Source organism: Stigmatopora argus, chromosome 18, assembly GCF_051989625.1.
Source record: "Stigmatopora argus isolate UIUO_Sarg chromosome 18, RoL_Sarg_1.0, whole genome shotgun sequence".
Taxonomy (NCBI): domain Eukaryota; kingdom Metazoa; phylum Chordata; class Actinopteri; order Syngnathiformes; family Syngnathidae; genus Stigmatopora; species Stigmatopora argus.
Window position 1 is genome coordinate 8,303,103 of NC_135404.1, and position 16,245 is coordinate 8,319,347.

Sequence of the window (16,245 nt, forward strand, 5' to 3'; positions counted from 1 at the left end):
ACTCTGAATAAATAAGCAATCTCAAATCTCAGCATTTTTTTATTCTTGCAAGAAAGTTGTATCTTTTCTTCAAAAAACTGCAATATAATGAATTGTAATTTTTTTTCCTCCAAAAAAGGAAATGAAAAAGACATGACTAATTTCCTGCATAGTGTTTTGCAAAGTTTAACATTATTAAGAGGGGAAAACATGTTCCAGATTTTTTTTTACAAGCTTTATTCGTTTTTAGCTTCATTTAATTGTATTTATTTCTAACAGATTGATTCGATTCACGCTTTTACTGCCTGTGAGTCAGAGACAGATAGGAATCTCCCCCCCACTGTGTTCTTGGAACCTTCAGCATCATTTCAAGAGGAAGCTGTGGTTTGTGTCATCTCAAGTTCTTCCAGCATCTTTTACTACCACAGCAAGATCAACCAAATAAGCTTATTTAAGCAACCATGTCTCACGATGACTCCAGCGTGTCCAAATGGAGGCAAATAACATTGAGGTAGGTGTTTTGTAACTGTGTGAATGTGGCTGTTGTGCGATTAGCCCACATAGCTAACCGCTACCACAGTGGGTGTCGTCCACATTTTATGTTGATGGATCGGTTTCGAACCGGATTCTTGGCATGTGCACCCCGCGTTTAGCATCTTATTCACGGTGAGGTCAGCTGCCAATCACCGTTACCATTGCCGGAGGATGAAGGGTGGCGGTGTTGTGACACAGTCACGTGATCAACAAATCATAAGTCGATTTTTTTTCAACAATCAAATGTAAATTTCACCTTACATTTTTTGTTCTCTTTAAAGACTTTATCATATTATTAAAAAAATACATTTAGTCACAATCATTTTACACACTTTTTATTACTGCTTGCAATTCGGCACTTTAGTCACAAGAACAAATGAGACAATGTGCGCAAATGAAACATTATGCAATGTGAATTTATATGATTTAACCTCCAAATGTTCTTACCCATAAACACCCACATCATGTTTTAATACTTAATATATATGTACACGTACTAGGAAGTTCATTTAATCGTGAAATGAGACGTTCAGGTTATGTCGGAGATTTATAAACTACTGAACACGTGAGATTAACATTAACAAATTTATTTGAGTTTGGTTTCATGATTTTTTTTGTATGAAAATAGAGAATATTCACATCAATTATACTTATAATAGGTGTGCACAGTGACACTACAAAACGTAATATCGCTTCCGTGGCAGTGCAAATTATAGACCGGACATGAATGTTATTTTGTCCCAGTTAAACAAACACACCACCATCTGGGCTTCATAGCCAATTATTTTCCTGGAAGCCGTGCTATCCCCGCCTCTCCTTCTGTATTAGCCAATCAAAAACTTTCTGTCAGCCCTTTTCACTTCCTCCTTTCAAAAAAAGCACGTTGCTCGTGTTTTAACAGTCGTCCAAACTTATTAACGCCTTTTCAAATCCATATTTTGACATCGCGATGCCTTCTCCAAGGTAGGACAGCTTTTATAAAACTATATATAGTGACAATCAAAGCGTTAACAATTCACTTTAGTGAGATAAATCACTTGGGCGTGAATCGGGCTAACAAACGTGGAAATCTGTCAAATATTTACATCTGCACTATATTGTCTTATTGCAGTTTTATATATAGTATCACAATTTATAATTAGGAATGCCATTTGGACTGCAAGGTTGGTAAACTGGTATTAAGTAATTGTAACGTGAAGAGATTTGAATCACATAGATCATGCATAAACTATTTATGACTTATTAAAGTGTCTTGTGAACACATTGGTGGGAAACCTAAGACATGTGGACACTTTCCACAAGTGATGGTTCAGATTTAATTAAAAAAAAATACATTATTGAAAACCAAACATTGGTTGAGTGTTATTTTATAATCAGCATTTGTAAACAGACAGCCAGGTATTGGTGCCAAGTGTGATTATAATTTAAGATAATAATAATTAAGAATATGAATACAATATTAAAATTCCAGGTTGAAAAAAAAAACTTTCCTTTATAACACAGGAAACTAAAATTATGAAAAGTCTAATTTGGGAAAATGTCATCTGATAAGTAACGTAATGTAAAATCAAATTTGCATAAGAACTGGTTTATTCCTGGAAATATTGAATATGATGATAATAATCCCCATCAGAAATCACACAATACATTTTAATGTGTCTTTATAATTAATTTTTCAGTGAAAACACACTTTTTGGGATGGGCAATCCCCTGCTAGACATTTCTGCTGTGGTGGACAAAGACTTCCTCGATAAGTAAGGATTACAATGACATTTAATTCCAACAATATCGCTATTAAAATGTGATTCACTGCATTGAAATTTTACTTGGTGTCTTCATAAAGGTACGGATTGAAGCCCAATGACCAGATCCTTGCTGAAGAAAAACACAAGGCCTTGTAAGTAACAAAAAAAAGGAGCATTAAAAACTCCCATTTGAAATGCATGCATGCTGGAACCAAATAAGGGTGTGCACTGGTCATATATCCTAAAGCTCAAAATAGCACCTTCGCAAATTTACCCTGTATATGAAACACCCATGATATGGTAACACAAGTGTGCAGCTAATACTCTACGAAAATGTGAAAATAATGTTCTAAAAGTTTATTTGAATTAGTATAATAATATTAATAATAAAGTATTATAATGATATAAGTATTTTTCTCAAGTTGCTGCACTACCCTTAAAGTTATTGCATCAAAAATTGTTAATACGCAATGTTTTGTAAATAAATCCAGTGAAATTCAGGAATTAAAAATCAAAAATATTCCAATACAATACTGATTGGATTATTACATTAATGTATTGCTTAATTTATATGTACAGTAGTGAATAAAATCAAGGAAATATACTGTACATTTAAAACAACTGAAATATAATCTAAATTAAGAACTACTATAAGCATACATTTTTTCACCATGTTCTATATCACCTCATCAATTATTTACAATCTTATTGGAAATTGTTGTCAAATGTTATGTAATTATATTGAAGGCACTGTTGCAATTAACCAAGATTACCCATTGCATAACTGTCCACTGGCTTTATGTTTATAATTTATATCTTATATGTGTGACCCTCCAAAAAACACATGTCAGGGCCATGGGGTGCTGGAGCTTATCCCAGCACAATTGTTAGCTTACTGGATTTTTGGAATGGATCGATTTCAAGGCATCGGTGCATTATAGACGTGAATGGAAAAAAAACGAACTAGCCAAACTTGCCATTTGCCCAGTTGTTGTAGTACAGTCTTTTTACCAATAGATGCTGATGTTGCAATGATTTGCTTTTAGTGGGGCAGTGCACAATCTTTTTTGGGGGGCAAGCTGGCCGCCCCGTTTGTGGCCTGTACATTTGCCACGTTCCCGGACGAACCTTTAACAAGGACGACATGCATGAAACCTACATGATAAGGTGTCCCGTCTGTCATGACACCAGCGATGACTGGCTCGCGTCTCCGCTCAGTTAAGCGTACAGATGGGTCCGCTTCAGGGAGTCTGTCTGGGTTCACGTGGCGCCCGCTCGCAAAAGCGACGCCATCTGTACCACGCTTGACTGGATCCCACGCCAGTATGCCTTCCAATATGTCAATATGAGTCTTTTACTGTAGCACGGGTGGTTATAGAGCAATTGGTCGTGATGTCAGACATACTTCTTGGTGCTGCTTTACACCTGACAAGTACTCAGAATGCCTCCGCAGAAGCGATTGGAAGGAGACAGAAGTATTATTCAGCATTGGTAAGGTATGAAGATGTACTTTAATTTGTCATCTTTATCAAAAATGTATAGTAGACACATCAAGGGTTATTTTAGGGGTTGTTGCCTGACTAAGGGGTCGTGTAATGTGACCTATAGGTGGTGGCGTGGAAGGGCAGGGTGTTGATAATTGTCAGGGGACAAAGGCAGTGCTGCTATCTTTAAACTCTGCACAAGGCCAGAATGGGATTAACGTGCTGCTTTGGTTGTTAATTCTGAGCACAATGCACGATAATGCATGCCAAACATAGTGGAATACCAGTAAATGTAATGGGATACCACACAATGGCCTCTTCTGCTATTTGGTATGTCGCTAACATAGGAAAGTTAACACCGTATTGGAAATAACCTCCACAAAAATACCAGGTAACAGGAACCAAGTTAGGGCGACCGCAATTAATTAATTGGCTAATCAGCAACTAATCGAATATTACATTAATGAATTAATTAACTATTGAGATTCATCGTTTTGTTAACCCATACATTTTCCACACTCTTTTGATAGTAACATTTTTTTTCATTTTTAGTTAACTGTTTAAAAATGTTTGAACTTTTGTTAAACTTTTAATGCCAATAAATTATGAATATGATAACTAATTCTAGATTTAAGATCAAACTCAATTGAAAAATATATATTCCAAATAAAAAAGGAATACAATTCTTAAACCCTTTTTCATTTTTATATCTTTCAATTCTTCTAGTATTGAAATTATATTTTAACAACGCACTAAAACAAAACTATCGTGAGTACTCATTTTTAAAGGTTTTCATTTTCATTTTTACACCCCCCCCCAAAAAAAAAACCTGTCTGAACCTCTGTAAAATAAACCCTCAATATAATGATTTATATACGAACCGAATACTTGACAACAAAATAATAATTTGTGGCAGCCCTCACTACATTTTCAGAATGCGACGTGTGGGCCAGAATCCATGACTCACATATTTGTCACATTTCTGAATACAGCGAACGCCTGCATATTTGCGGTCGGCCAAGAGGATGGGATTCAAATTTAACTGATTCATTGCCATCGTCAACGATTGGCTTCAAATTCCAACCGGGAGCGCTTATTCCTCGCCAGCCCTCCCCCAGTTCAACTGGCTCGGATATTTATCGCCGTCAATAATAGGGGGATTCAGTTCCCAGCAATTGGATGAAATCTAGAGTATTACCAAGAATACTTTGAATCCCCAGCCACTTCCCGTCCACCAGGAGGCAACCGTCTCCCGCTGCTTTTTCTCCTCCCTTCCTCCCGTTTTCTAAGGAGCCCCAGCAGGAAATAACATGTCATCATAGTCGACGCCCGCCTCCCTTCTGCAGGAGATTACAATGTGGGCAAACACTGGATTCCAAGGTGGCACATGGCATTCCGGAACGCCGTGCAAAACAACCGTACTAGAGCTAACGATTATAAGCAATATGTGTTTCAATCCCCCCCACACCCCGCCCCCTCGCCCAACCTCCATTCCATGGTAATGAATTGTTTACTGGTCTTTGCAGAGGTTGTTTGTTCACAGCAATTAAGTTCATCAGTCTTACTCTTCCTCTGCGCTAAATGCAGATTAGCCACGTCACAATTGCAAACTCCTCATTATATTGCGTGTGTGTTTTTGTGTGTGTGACCCTTTTTGCCGCATGAATAATTCAAGCCACATTAGCAGGCTGGCTGAGGGATGAAGGGGAGGTGTTCCTGTTCCTGAAGGGGGTAGGGGGGGGCGAACGATGGGGTATGAGACACGCGCATCATCTTCGCACGACACGGGAGCTCAGCGGAGGTGCCTCTCCACCCGCATGCGCCCCCGCTGCGTGTGTACGTGGCACGCGCACCCCTGGTGCTCGCACTCAATCTGCTTACCAGGAGGGGAAACAACAAAGAGTACATGCTAAACAATTCTGACTGTGTGTGATATGCTCGGCTCTGTCAACACACTTGACTGGAGCGTTTTGAGGGCTTTGTTATACTCAAAAAGAGCTGAATTTGGGCAGGGGGACAGTTCAATTGGAGAATTGACGGTGGAAAATATTCAGACTACGAGGCCAGTTTCACCTAACAACAATAGATTTTGTGGGTATGTCTATCAGAGGTCAAATAACAAAGTCACATTTGATATTATAGGCAAAGCCTGCGATTTTGGACAATTTTAAATTTAAATTTCGTATGGATGACTACATACCTGTGAACTTTGACATTTTTCTCGTATTTTATCATTTAGATCATTTCAAATTGTGTACGCCGTATAACAACTTTTGTATGGGATTTTTTTAAAGTACTTTTTTGTAAAACCGATCTCTTTTTATCCATTTCGGCGCTAATCCCGATCGTCCCGTAGAAGACGAAAACTGCTAATATTATCACCCTTTAAGCATGATATGCGTATGAGCATTCCCCTTTCACAGGTCCACCTTTTCACTCTATAAATATAGCGTGTCAGCAAGCAATGTACGCAGACAGTCAAGCTGTGAGCGTCATACAGCGACATCTACAGAATCTTGAATTTAGTTCATACAAAAGGCACACCAACTAATTGGGCACTATATCAACTTTGGTAAAAATTTTAGACTTTTAAGTACGCCCTATGTGAGTCAATATGTGCGGCGTTGCATTTGTACGGTTTATTATTTAATAAGGGGAATTACAATTAGGTGACTATCAACGGTAAACTGCTAGAAAGTCTCAAAAAGCCATGTCTGATATGATATGCCAAGTCTAACCCTTGAATGCAGACGTTTTTAGACAATTTGTGCAGTGTAACATAAAAAAAATCAGCCTCTCGAGCCAGTTTCACCTAGCAACATGACATTTGGTAGGCTTGTCGAATTGGTAAACTCACAAAATAAGACCCGGTCGGCGTTAGACGACCCACCCACTGAGAATAGCATAGGTTGTGGGCCGGTATTTGTCATCGGTGGTTGAGCCAGGAAGAGAGAGAGAGAGCGCAGAGATTAATGGCTCTTGGTTAGTCATTGAGACTTTGAGAATGTGGCGCTTGTGATGTTTTATTGATATGAGTGAATGTGATGAAGTGGGGCGTTTGCATAAATATGACATTGTCATTGTGGCGCTGCTGCTTGTAAAATCAAGGGGACGTTTGACATGACAGACACTTAGTTTTGTATATTTTGGAGCGTTTTTTTAACATTTTTTTTACATACACCCATGTCAAATGAGTTAATGCAACAAAACAGGGTGGTTTGATGCAGGGTTGTAAGACCCCTAACTATTTTCATGCACTTGACGATGATTTACAATGGACGAAAAAGTATGTTCCTCTGAAAGTTAGATTGTATGTCACTATGGAACTATCATTTGCAAAAGGGATGAATATTTGATTAATTACTGTCAAGCGGTAGGACCCTAATTATGTAGCGATCTGGAACAATACAGGTAAAGAAGCTATACAATTGAATCGAATACAAATATAATACAAATTCACAATGTCAGTACTACAGTAGTAGAGGTGAGATTTTGTATAGTGTATTTTGAATAGTTCTAATTGAAATATCTAAAATGTTTCAGAAACAAAAGTGGCAGTATTGCTCTGTATTTGATCCATTGCTTTAGATGAAATGTAACTATATTAAACCATTGGTACCATCTTGCAGTCATCAATCATAAAAAAACAAGCACAAGTGTGCTCCAACACACGACAGGCTCAATGCTTTATGTACATAACCGCTAGTGGATAACTCATGACCTACAGGCACCAATAAATCTGCAATTAATTAATTGACCCACACAAAATCTGTCTCGAAGGACCGATAAATACTCGTCCATGCTACGTAGATACCAAATTTTAAGACAATCGGTTTACATATGACGGTATGCTAGGACTTCATAGTTAGATTCCACTAAAGAAACAACAACTATTTGACTAGCAACTTGAAAGGCCTTCAGCCTGTAACAATGGAAATATTTGTATTGTTTTTTGACTCCCATCCTGACCTGTGGGTCATAAACTCGCAATGATTTTTATGGCGTACATAATATTGCATGAAATAGTCCGAATAGGAGCACACTTTGTAGTATTGGAAAATACCTTATCTGCAGTATATATTGTATTGTTGTCAAAGATTTGACATTCTTTATGTTTTAATCTAAATAATTAATTGATAACCAAATCAGGTCTCGATTAGTCAATTAATCATGTCAGCCCGGAGTATCTGATGCAGTCATACTCTTGAAAAGAGTTCAGCTCGAGATAAAATCAATTAGGAAGTGGATCATCAGAGAAGATAAGGCTGATGCAATGAAGAGAGAATGAAGGGGGGGTGATAGCTTGGCATCTGTTGGTGTCCAGCAGGTGGTGCACAAACATGATCCACTGATCACCCCCCTCCCTCCCTGCTTTCCGTTCCTATCCACCGATGCGCCCTTTTAAAGAGCATTTTATAATTAATATGTGGGTGTCTCAGCCGCTGCATAACAGTGTGTTCTGTTGAGGAAAAAAAAAAACAAGCTCGCTCGGGGCTATTTTTAGTCGTCTTTGATTCCCCCCCTCCTTCGGCAGGAAAAGCCATGGATGGCGGCAGCCTCTCTTTTTTAAACAGGGAGGCTAATCTAGTTATAGTGTGCTATCTGGGCTGATCCTTGGGTGTGTGTTCGGGGGGGTGACACCAGGCCATATGGTCCCCACAGTAGGAGGAGACTCACGGACAGGCCAGCTCAGAGATAAGGGGGACGTCGCCTCGGTTTTGGGTCTGGATCCTCGGGAGAAAGACGCCAGAAAGCTTCCTCGCGTCCTTCCACTCACCCGCCCCTTCCTCTTTTTCAGCCGCTGTCGCACTGTGACAAACAACGCCACCCTCTGCAGTGCGAAGAAAGGGAGAGGGGGGGAAAAAAAACTGACAGGAAACGATGCATGCCAGTGTGGCCTAATTGAGTACAAACTGTGCTCATGCAAACAGCGGCTGAATGGTGTTTAAAAAACAAAAGTAGGGATGCACTTTTGTTATTCCAACATTCTAATGCAATTACTCCCCCCATTATGTCCGCGTAATTCCGCAGTCATTAATTGTGCACCCAAAAGCTGGAGGTAATATGCGCTTGTTCGCTCCTACTCAATGGGGATTTAGCCAAATAGGCTGCGATACCTGAACAATGTTATGATGCTTTTGGCGAAAGGGCGTTCATCCCACACTCGATTAGAGCGTGTCGGCGAGGCCTCCGCTCATGACTCATTTGCACTCAGTCTGTTTTTTTTTTCCTTTTTTTCCCCTCCATGTTCCCTTTTGATAAGAACACTGTCTCCATTTTGCATTCATCACCAGTAAGAGATACTTTTGGAGTAAAAAAAGAAGAAAACCTATTTCCGCCGATGGCAAAAGTGTGCACAGTTTGTTCATTTTCAGGCACTCGAAGTAGAAAAAGTAATTTAACTTGTAAAATATGTCCCTGTTTAATTTAATGATGCTATTTGTAATCTCAATCAATTTATCCTAAGCAAAGTCTAATCTAAACTAACAAGCTTTTATTGACAAAGCAAGGAGTAATTATTAGCAGGGCTGCCAGAAATGATTATTTTGATTTATCAGCGCCCGCCCTTGTCAGGAAAAATGGATTGGACGTCAATGGGAGACCATTATTTGTGTGGAAAAGCCTTAAAAGTCTTAAATGTCTTCCCACAACGGCCGTTTTAGAGAAACTTGAGACTCTTTCAATAGAGAAAAAAGCTATTTCTAATGGCTGCAAAGATAATTATTGATCGGGAATAGGAAAAGATGAGGCTCAACCTTGAGGAGCGCAGCCCCGCCGAATAATTAATGTGGCTGTCTGGTGTCGGGACCGGCGTTCACGCCAAGACGCCGTGCATCGATTTTTAAACGGATAAACTGCGTAACCTCCACTCGCCGAGGCTTTGACGAACAATTTAATTGGGGTGGAAGGAAAAAACAAAAAAACAAACAGTACACTTCACCTTCTTCCATCTACCTTTCAAGCAGTTTTTTTCCCCCTCAAGTCAGCCTAACCTATGGAAACAATTACCGCGCATCGGCGCTTCCAGAGTTCCTCGGAATGTCGGCTCGGTGTATGATGCACATGATGACGGTGGATTCTAATCAGCAATGGGACTTGTTTCCACTGCTGGAACTGGTTTTTCATTGAGGCCCCCCATTTGACAAACAGATTGGGTGTTCTTGAATGGTTCGGTTTGGTTAAAAACTGGTGATTTTGGTGATTTGTTGGGATCTTTCCAAGAGTTTCAGCTTGAATTGGCAGGTTTACACCACTACAATTTTGGTGTGTTGATGTTATTTTGATTTCTATTTACGTTTTGCAAGGAGAAAAATGGAAAAAGAAATTCAGGGATCTGCTGAATTTTTCTTCTCTGCTCTAAATGACTCTAATTGGCCGCAGGCAGGCCATGTAGAAGGTTAATCTGTGAAGACATTTTGTTTTTATACACTAGCTACTAGCACTGACATATATTTGGTTCTTTTACTGGCAAATATATATTGTAGCATTATTGCCACCTACTGTTCCAGGAATTCATGTCAAACTGTGTAGATGGCGACGACAGGGTGGAGCGTTGTCAAGGTTTCTATTCTGGAAGGATGTTGTAAAATTTTGGCGTTATCAGCCTACCGAAAATGTTGTGCGTGTAAATGATAATGCTCTCTGGAAAAGTATTTGCATTTTTTTTAAACCTCTGTTAAATTTACCGTTAGTGTCTCTTGTTGGAAAATAGGTCAGGTAGGGGTGTGATAAGGCAACATGCGTGCACTAATACAGTTTGTATTACATGAATGTGAGCATTAATTGTGAAAAAATGTAGATTTTTTTTCCGTTTAAAAACATCATTTTCATTCATTCAGCAAGAAGATTGTAATAAAAAAAAATCAAGTCAAATTGCTTTCTATTTTTATCACTTTAGGTAATATGCCACTACGTTAAATGTGTTAATATTGTATTAAATCAATCGAAAACCTTTGAATCCAAACAAGCTGTGGTAGGGATTTCATATCCGGTAAATATTTTTGTCCTAACAGTCAAGATATCATCATGAAAAAGTTATGTACACCCCTAACATTGTTGACACTGCTCTGTCAATCCTTAAGTTTTCACAGGCCGATTCTTGATAACTATCAGTTAATATATAAATCAAGTAAAGTGTCTTCTGGCTCTCGTTGAAGTCGAAATCATTTTCCTCCTCCTTCTGAATCCCCCACGGAGGGCAAGCAAATGAGTCCTCCCTTGCCTGCCTCCCTCGTGCCCTCTCTTGAGCGGTGATGGAGGAGATGGTTTTGGGAGGGCTGTTTGATCGCCCCAAGTCCCGGTGATTAGTTAGCTGCTTAAACGTGAATGAGGCAATTAAATAAGGACGTGCACTGCCGCGGTGATCATTGGAGATAAATTACCCCCCGTGCGCTCAGACACTCTAGGACTCTTCCAGGCGTTTCCCCCCCCCCCCCCCCCCCTCCCAAGTATCCACATCCAGCCTAGCCATTGATTAACGGAGGTTTGTTCTCACTCGACGGGGATTGTCGGGCACTCATCCGGTCTTATCGAGGATGGCTAACATCAAAAAGGCCCGTGAAGAGGGATAGACTAAATTGGGTTTGCTTTTGCGCCTTGGTGTGAGTGTTTAAGAGCAGCAAATCTTGAATTATTGTCTTATGTAAATAATCTACTCGCTTTATTTTCGGGTCGGGGGTTGGAGATGAGACGGGGGAGGAAGACATGAGTCACTTTAAGGCACTTCAAGTACTTTTTGAAGCTCTTGGATTGCCCTCGATGGGAATGTAAACAGTGATTTGTTTCAGGCCTCATGATTTGAAGTTTTAAGACAGAAATATTACGGGTTGCGAGAAGGGTTAAGTGCGAGGCACAACAGTCTAATGCTGCGTTCAGGACTGCCTCGTTTTATTGAGCACGTCGCTTGCAGTTCTCCCTTTGCCGAATTGTGGTTTATGTCCAGACTGACCTTTACGTTGCCATAATTTGAAATCTGAATCCCCGAACATCTTCTGGTTCACTTAACATTGAATACAGTTACTATACTCTTATTTCTATCCATTTTTTATGTATTTATTTGAATAAAAAGTGAAGGAAAATGTAAATATTCTCTTTTTATATACTGTAGTTATATTTTTTTATTTGATATTTTATTTATGTTTATTAAAAAGAGAACAATCAGCAAGGGGGCGGGGGAAATCAGATTGCACACCTGCTGGAAACCCCTCAGTTACCGTTCCTTCCTCGCCAGTGTATTATTTGAGTGCTTAGTTTTAATGCACTGTTTCAAAAGCAGCACTTTTTAATTTCTATATACGGTATTGTAACGTATTGTTGTTGTTTTTTTAAATGCATTTACAATGAAAACCTTCATTTACAAGTCCAATTAATTCAAACTTAACTGAATTTACCTCAAATACCCTGTCGGAAATATCCCTCCACCTCCCTTTAGTGTCGAAAATGTTTAAAAAAAAATTCCAGTCAAAAGTTTCTTTTCCACTTTAATCTATGTATTCATGCCAAAAGACGTCCAATCCATTTTGACCAAGAACGATCGCTTCCAGTCCCTCCAAGTCAAAACAGATTGGATGTCGCTTGTCGTTAATAGGTGTTTCCTTTCCTTATTTTAATAACTCCCACTAAAATGATTCAACACCACAAATCAGACAGCCCTTTTCAAAAAATTGTTGACCCTTGCTGCCGTTTGGAAAAATGTATGAATGCATGAATGGCTGAAACCTCTCCTCAAGTGATCCCCACTGCCTCTGCGGTTGTGTAAGCACACTTCACTGGCTGAGGACATTTTGTCCAAAACAATTCCCTTTTTCATTTTTTTTCCCTCAACCCTTTTACCCGCTTATCCCCCCCCCTCTCGCCACCACCAGTTCTGCAGATCGGGAAAGGATTTTCTCTCCCTAAATGGCCAAAGGGGAGGCCGTTTATGGAGTCACTACTGTGGGATCACATGTTGTTTGCGGGTGTAAAGGTCTCCAGGCAGCTGCTCCCTTTTCGGATAGGATTTTCGAGGACCCCCCACCCAACCCCCCTCCTGCTGTCTGCTCTAAAAGGTGGAGCAAATACTTCCAGGAAAGCGAGCGAGGGGGGGAAAATCCTCAGAAGCTGATTTAAAATGACTTTTCGAGTTCTTTGCTTGCCTCGCTGTTATAAACACCCACAGTGCTTTTTAATTCCTCCTTTGTCAAGGAGTCATAACAGGTGTCTCGAGGTAGACAGCTCCCCACCCACCCCTCTCCCCCCCGTTAGCTTATTTTCCACTTGCACGGAAAGTTTTTTTCCGAACATATTCGGCCTCTCTCGACCGCCCGGGGCCATAATTTGAAGACTTTCTTTGAAGCTGTAAAGGCTACTTTCACACTCGTTCAAAACTCTCGCCACGCTTTAACCAAGATTGGAATGGCGCCGGATGACATTTTTGCCCAAGCAAATCGGGGAAGATTATTTGGAGTAGTTGTGGAACTTGCAGAATAATTGCAGATGTAATATTAGGAAGATACTTTGTGCTATAGAGCAAAGACTCATTGCAAGTACTCAGAATTGCAAACTGATGCGTAGATTAGCTCATTTATAAGATGTCGGTGAGTCGAATAATCATGGTAGCGCGAACTACAGATGCATACCTGTCAACCTCGGCCAATTGCTCCCCTTATTAATGATTGCAATTCCCCTTAAGTGATAAGAAACGGTACAGATGCAACGCGGCACATAGGGCGCATTTAAAAGTTGAAAATTTTCCCCCAAGTGGACAGGGTGCCTAATCAGTCTGTGCGCCTTTTGTATGTAAAAAAAATATTCTTATCACAAGTTACAGATCATTCAAAATGCATTGGGTGTTTTTCACCCTCAATGGCAGTGAATAAGCTTGAATTATTATTATTTTTTCAGATAACTTTTTATTATTTCATTATTTTAAATCACCTGGCAAAAGAAATTGTTTTTTTCTGTCTGAAAACCAACTGGCAAGAGTTTACAGTGAAGGTGTCAAGCTTTCGGACGTCTATTGCGGCAACGGCAGCCAATGATTGAAAGCCAATGTTTATTTGTCCAAAAAAATGGAATTCCAAACCAGCTCCCTCAGAATGTATTTACCCTCCCGTGTCAAAAAAAAAATCCTGAAAAGGGAATGCTGCCTGACACCGTGTAATAGTTTGTTTATACAACTGACGTGCTGGTGATTTATGTTCGCTTACACGCACACGCTCACTTAATTTAAAGCGGAATTACACGGCACCTTGGACAGTTTGTCGGTGGATTGTAAATACATCCACAAATGCGCGCGATTCCATTTGGGAATGCAGCGTATCATCTTCGGGGCTCCTTGGTCAATATTCTTAGTGGGGCGGACACATTTACACAACCGCCCTTCCCGCGAGGGCCGTGTGTGTGTGAAGAATTCTCATTATTCATCGTAGTGCTTCCCCTGATAGTAAAAGTTCCTCTCAACATTGCATCACATACGCCAAACATCAACTTGATTCATATTAGAAATGGCTTTGAAAGATGCAGAATTGATTGAACTGTTAAACTGAATGTTTGTTGACTCCCTCAGTGTTTTTCTTCAAGATATCACTCATGTAAGACTTGCAGGCATTTCCGCTGGAAGCTACTTGAAGAAAAATGCTTTTGCAAGCTGCCAGAGAAAAAAATTATTCATGTAAAATTTATGTTTATTTTGAGATGAAAAAAACAGCTATTTGTACTGTATGACTTAATGGCAAGCCTGTGTAAACAAGATTCTGGCAATATTTTTGTTAAAGTATCCAATTTAGGGATGTCATGATCGCATATTTTCGCATGTGATAAAAAACTACTCAAAACTATCGAAAAATAAACTTTTTTCAAATCAGTTCTGCAGCACAAAATACGCTTGCGAACAAATTAGATTTAAATATTTGGTTCTCATAAATAAACTATAGGCTGCTTCTTTTGTCCTCATCTTTGAACCATTTTCTATAGTGCAATGCGGCTTATTTATCATTTTTTACAGTCTAATGAGCTATGTGTTTATATATTGAACAGAAAAGACCGAAGTTCCAAACCCATTTTTTGTGTTTTCTTTTTATTTACCTTGTGTGAAAGTGGTTTCAATACTCTCAACTTTAGTTAATGGTCTCCTGTGTTTTGAAAAACTGTTATTTACTCACGGTCTCTTGTTGTGTGATCGTTCTTGAACTTAAAAAAAACCTGTCAAATTGTGCTTCCTTTTAAGATTTGAAGAAATTGTCAAGAGGAAAGAAGTTGAATATCATGCCGGTGGTTCGACGCAGAACTCTGTGAAAATCGCCCAGGTTAGTCTTTTGTCTGTGTAATTTATCAGAGGTGTCGCAGAGAGAGAGAAAAAAGGCTTTCATAATATTTTCACGATTATCTCTTTGGTCCAATTACCTAAAGACACATCAATTAGAGAGAGAAATTACCAGCCGCAATGCATTTGGCGAGTCACAATAAGTTTCATCAGATAAATGTTAAATGAAGCGGGCTATTATTATATAAGAAACTGGTCCTCCAAATCTGATGTTGCGTGATGATGTGCATGTAGTAAACAAAAGCCAATAGAAACATATTGATATGAAATTGGGACAAATGATGAGTTACTAATTTCCAAAGTCTCCATTTGTATGCTATTATTTTTTCCAATTTTAACGATTAATGGAGTTGAGATTTATGCACAGTTGCTTATGCATGACCATGTTCCTTGACTTATGAATGATAAGATTGCTGTTTGTACATAGATTAAATGAGAGAAATGCGGAACCCTAGTAAGTCAAGAAATGCGGGTGTCGGATGAAGCTGAAATAAGGTTGATTACCAGAAACGCTAAATGGGTGGCAGGGGTCAGCTGGTTAAACTTCTTGACAAATAAAATCTCAAAATTTGTGTTTGGGAATGTTGAGGGTTCTCGCAGTCTCCAAGGAACTGGAATTGGTTGACTGAAACATGGTACACCACAATTGGCAAAAATTGTGGCCGACTAACCCCCAAGGACTAGGCTAGGTGACAAAAATGAGGGTGACCACCAGCAACATAAATCTACAAAGATGATACTCTCGAAACAGATGTGAGGGCTTCTCCAGGTAGGGAATTGCATCTGGCTCCCTTGCACCCATTTGGTGTACCCTTTTAGATACCGAGGTGTGGGTGGCAGAGGTTCAATCTACAAGGTTTCGACTAAAACGTTAACACTCCAAAAATTGGGAGTTGCTTCTGGATGGAGGTCAGTTTACCACCGTAGCACCTTTACGCTTCACCTCAACTTCCTCACGAGCGTGAAGAGAATTAAATTTACAGTGGCCTGCCTTAGTGGAATCTAGAATTACCTCAGCCAAGACGTGGCGCTCGGGAAGACTGCCCAAAGCTACGTTGAAAACTCCCATGTGAAATCAGGCGGAAATTGTCCTTAGTGGAGAAAGTCGACATGCTCTCCTTGTACCCAGTGTGAGAAGCCTTCAGTCAACTAAATTGCTCTTCTAACGGCATGGCAGAGTCTGCTCCAATGTTATTTTACC

At 39.6% G+C, this 16,245-nt stretch overlaps 1 protein-coding gene across 2 annotated transcripts in view; it reads left to right on the top strand.

Moving 5' to 3' along the window:
• Positions 1–326: 326 nt before the first annotated feature.
• The window catches only part of LOC144092639 (adenosine kinase-like), an 81,982-nt gene continuing 66,063 nt past the window's right edge, over positions 327–16,245 (top strand). Inside the window, exons 1-4 of one of the 2 annotated variants that reach the window (XM_077625622.1) lie at positions 327–490; positions 2,193–2,267; positions 2,357–2,410; positions 14,949–15,027. In XM_077625622.1, the coding sequence (XP_077481748.1) occupies positions 441–490; positions 2,193–2,267; positions 2,357–2,410; positions 14,949–15,027 (258 nt within the window). In that variant the 5' untranslated portion in view covers positions 327–440. Of the gene's footprint in view, positions 491–1,329; positions 1,477–2,192; positions 2,268–2,356; positions 2,411–14,948; positions 15,028–16,245 lie in introns of those variants that run through there. The other variant, XM_077625623.1, reaches the window with a different exon arrangement.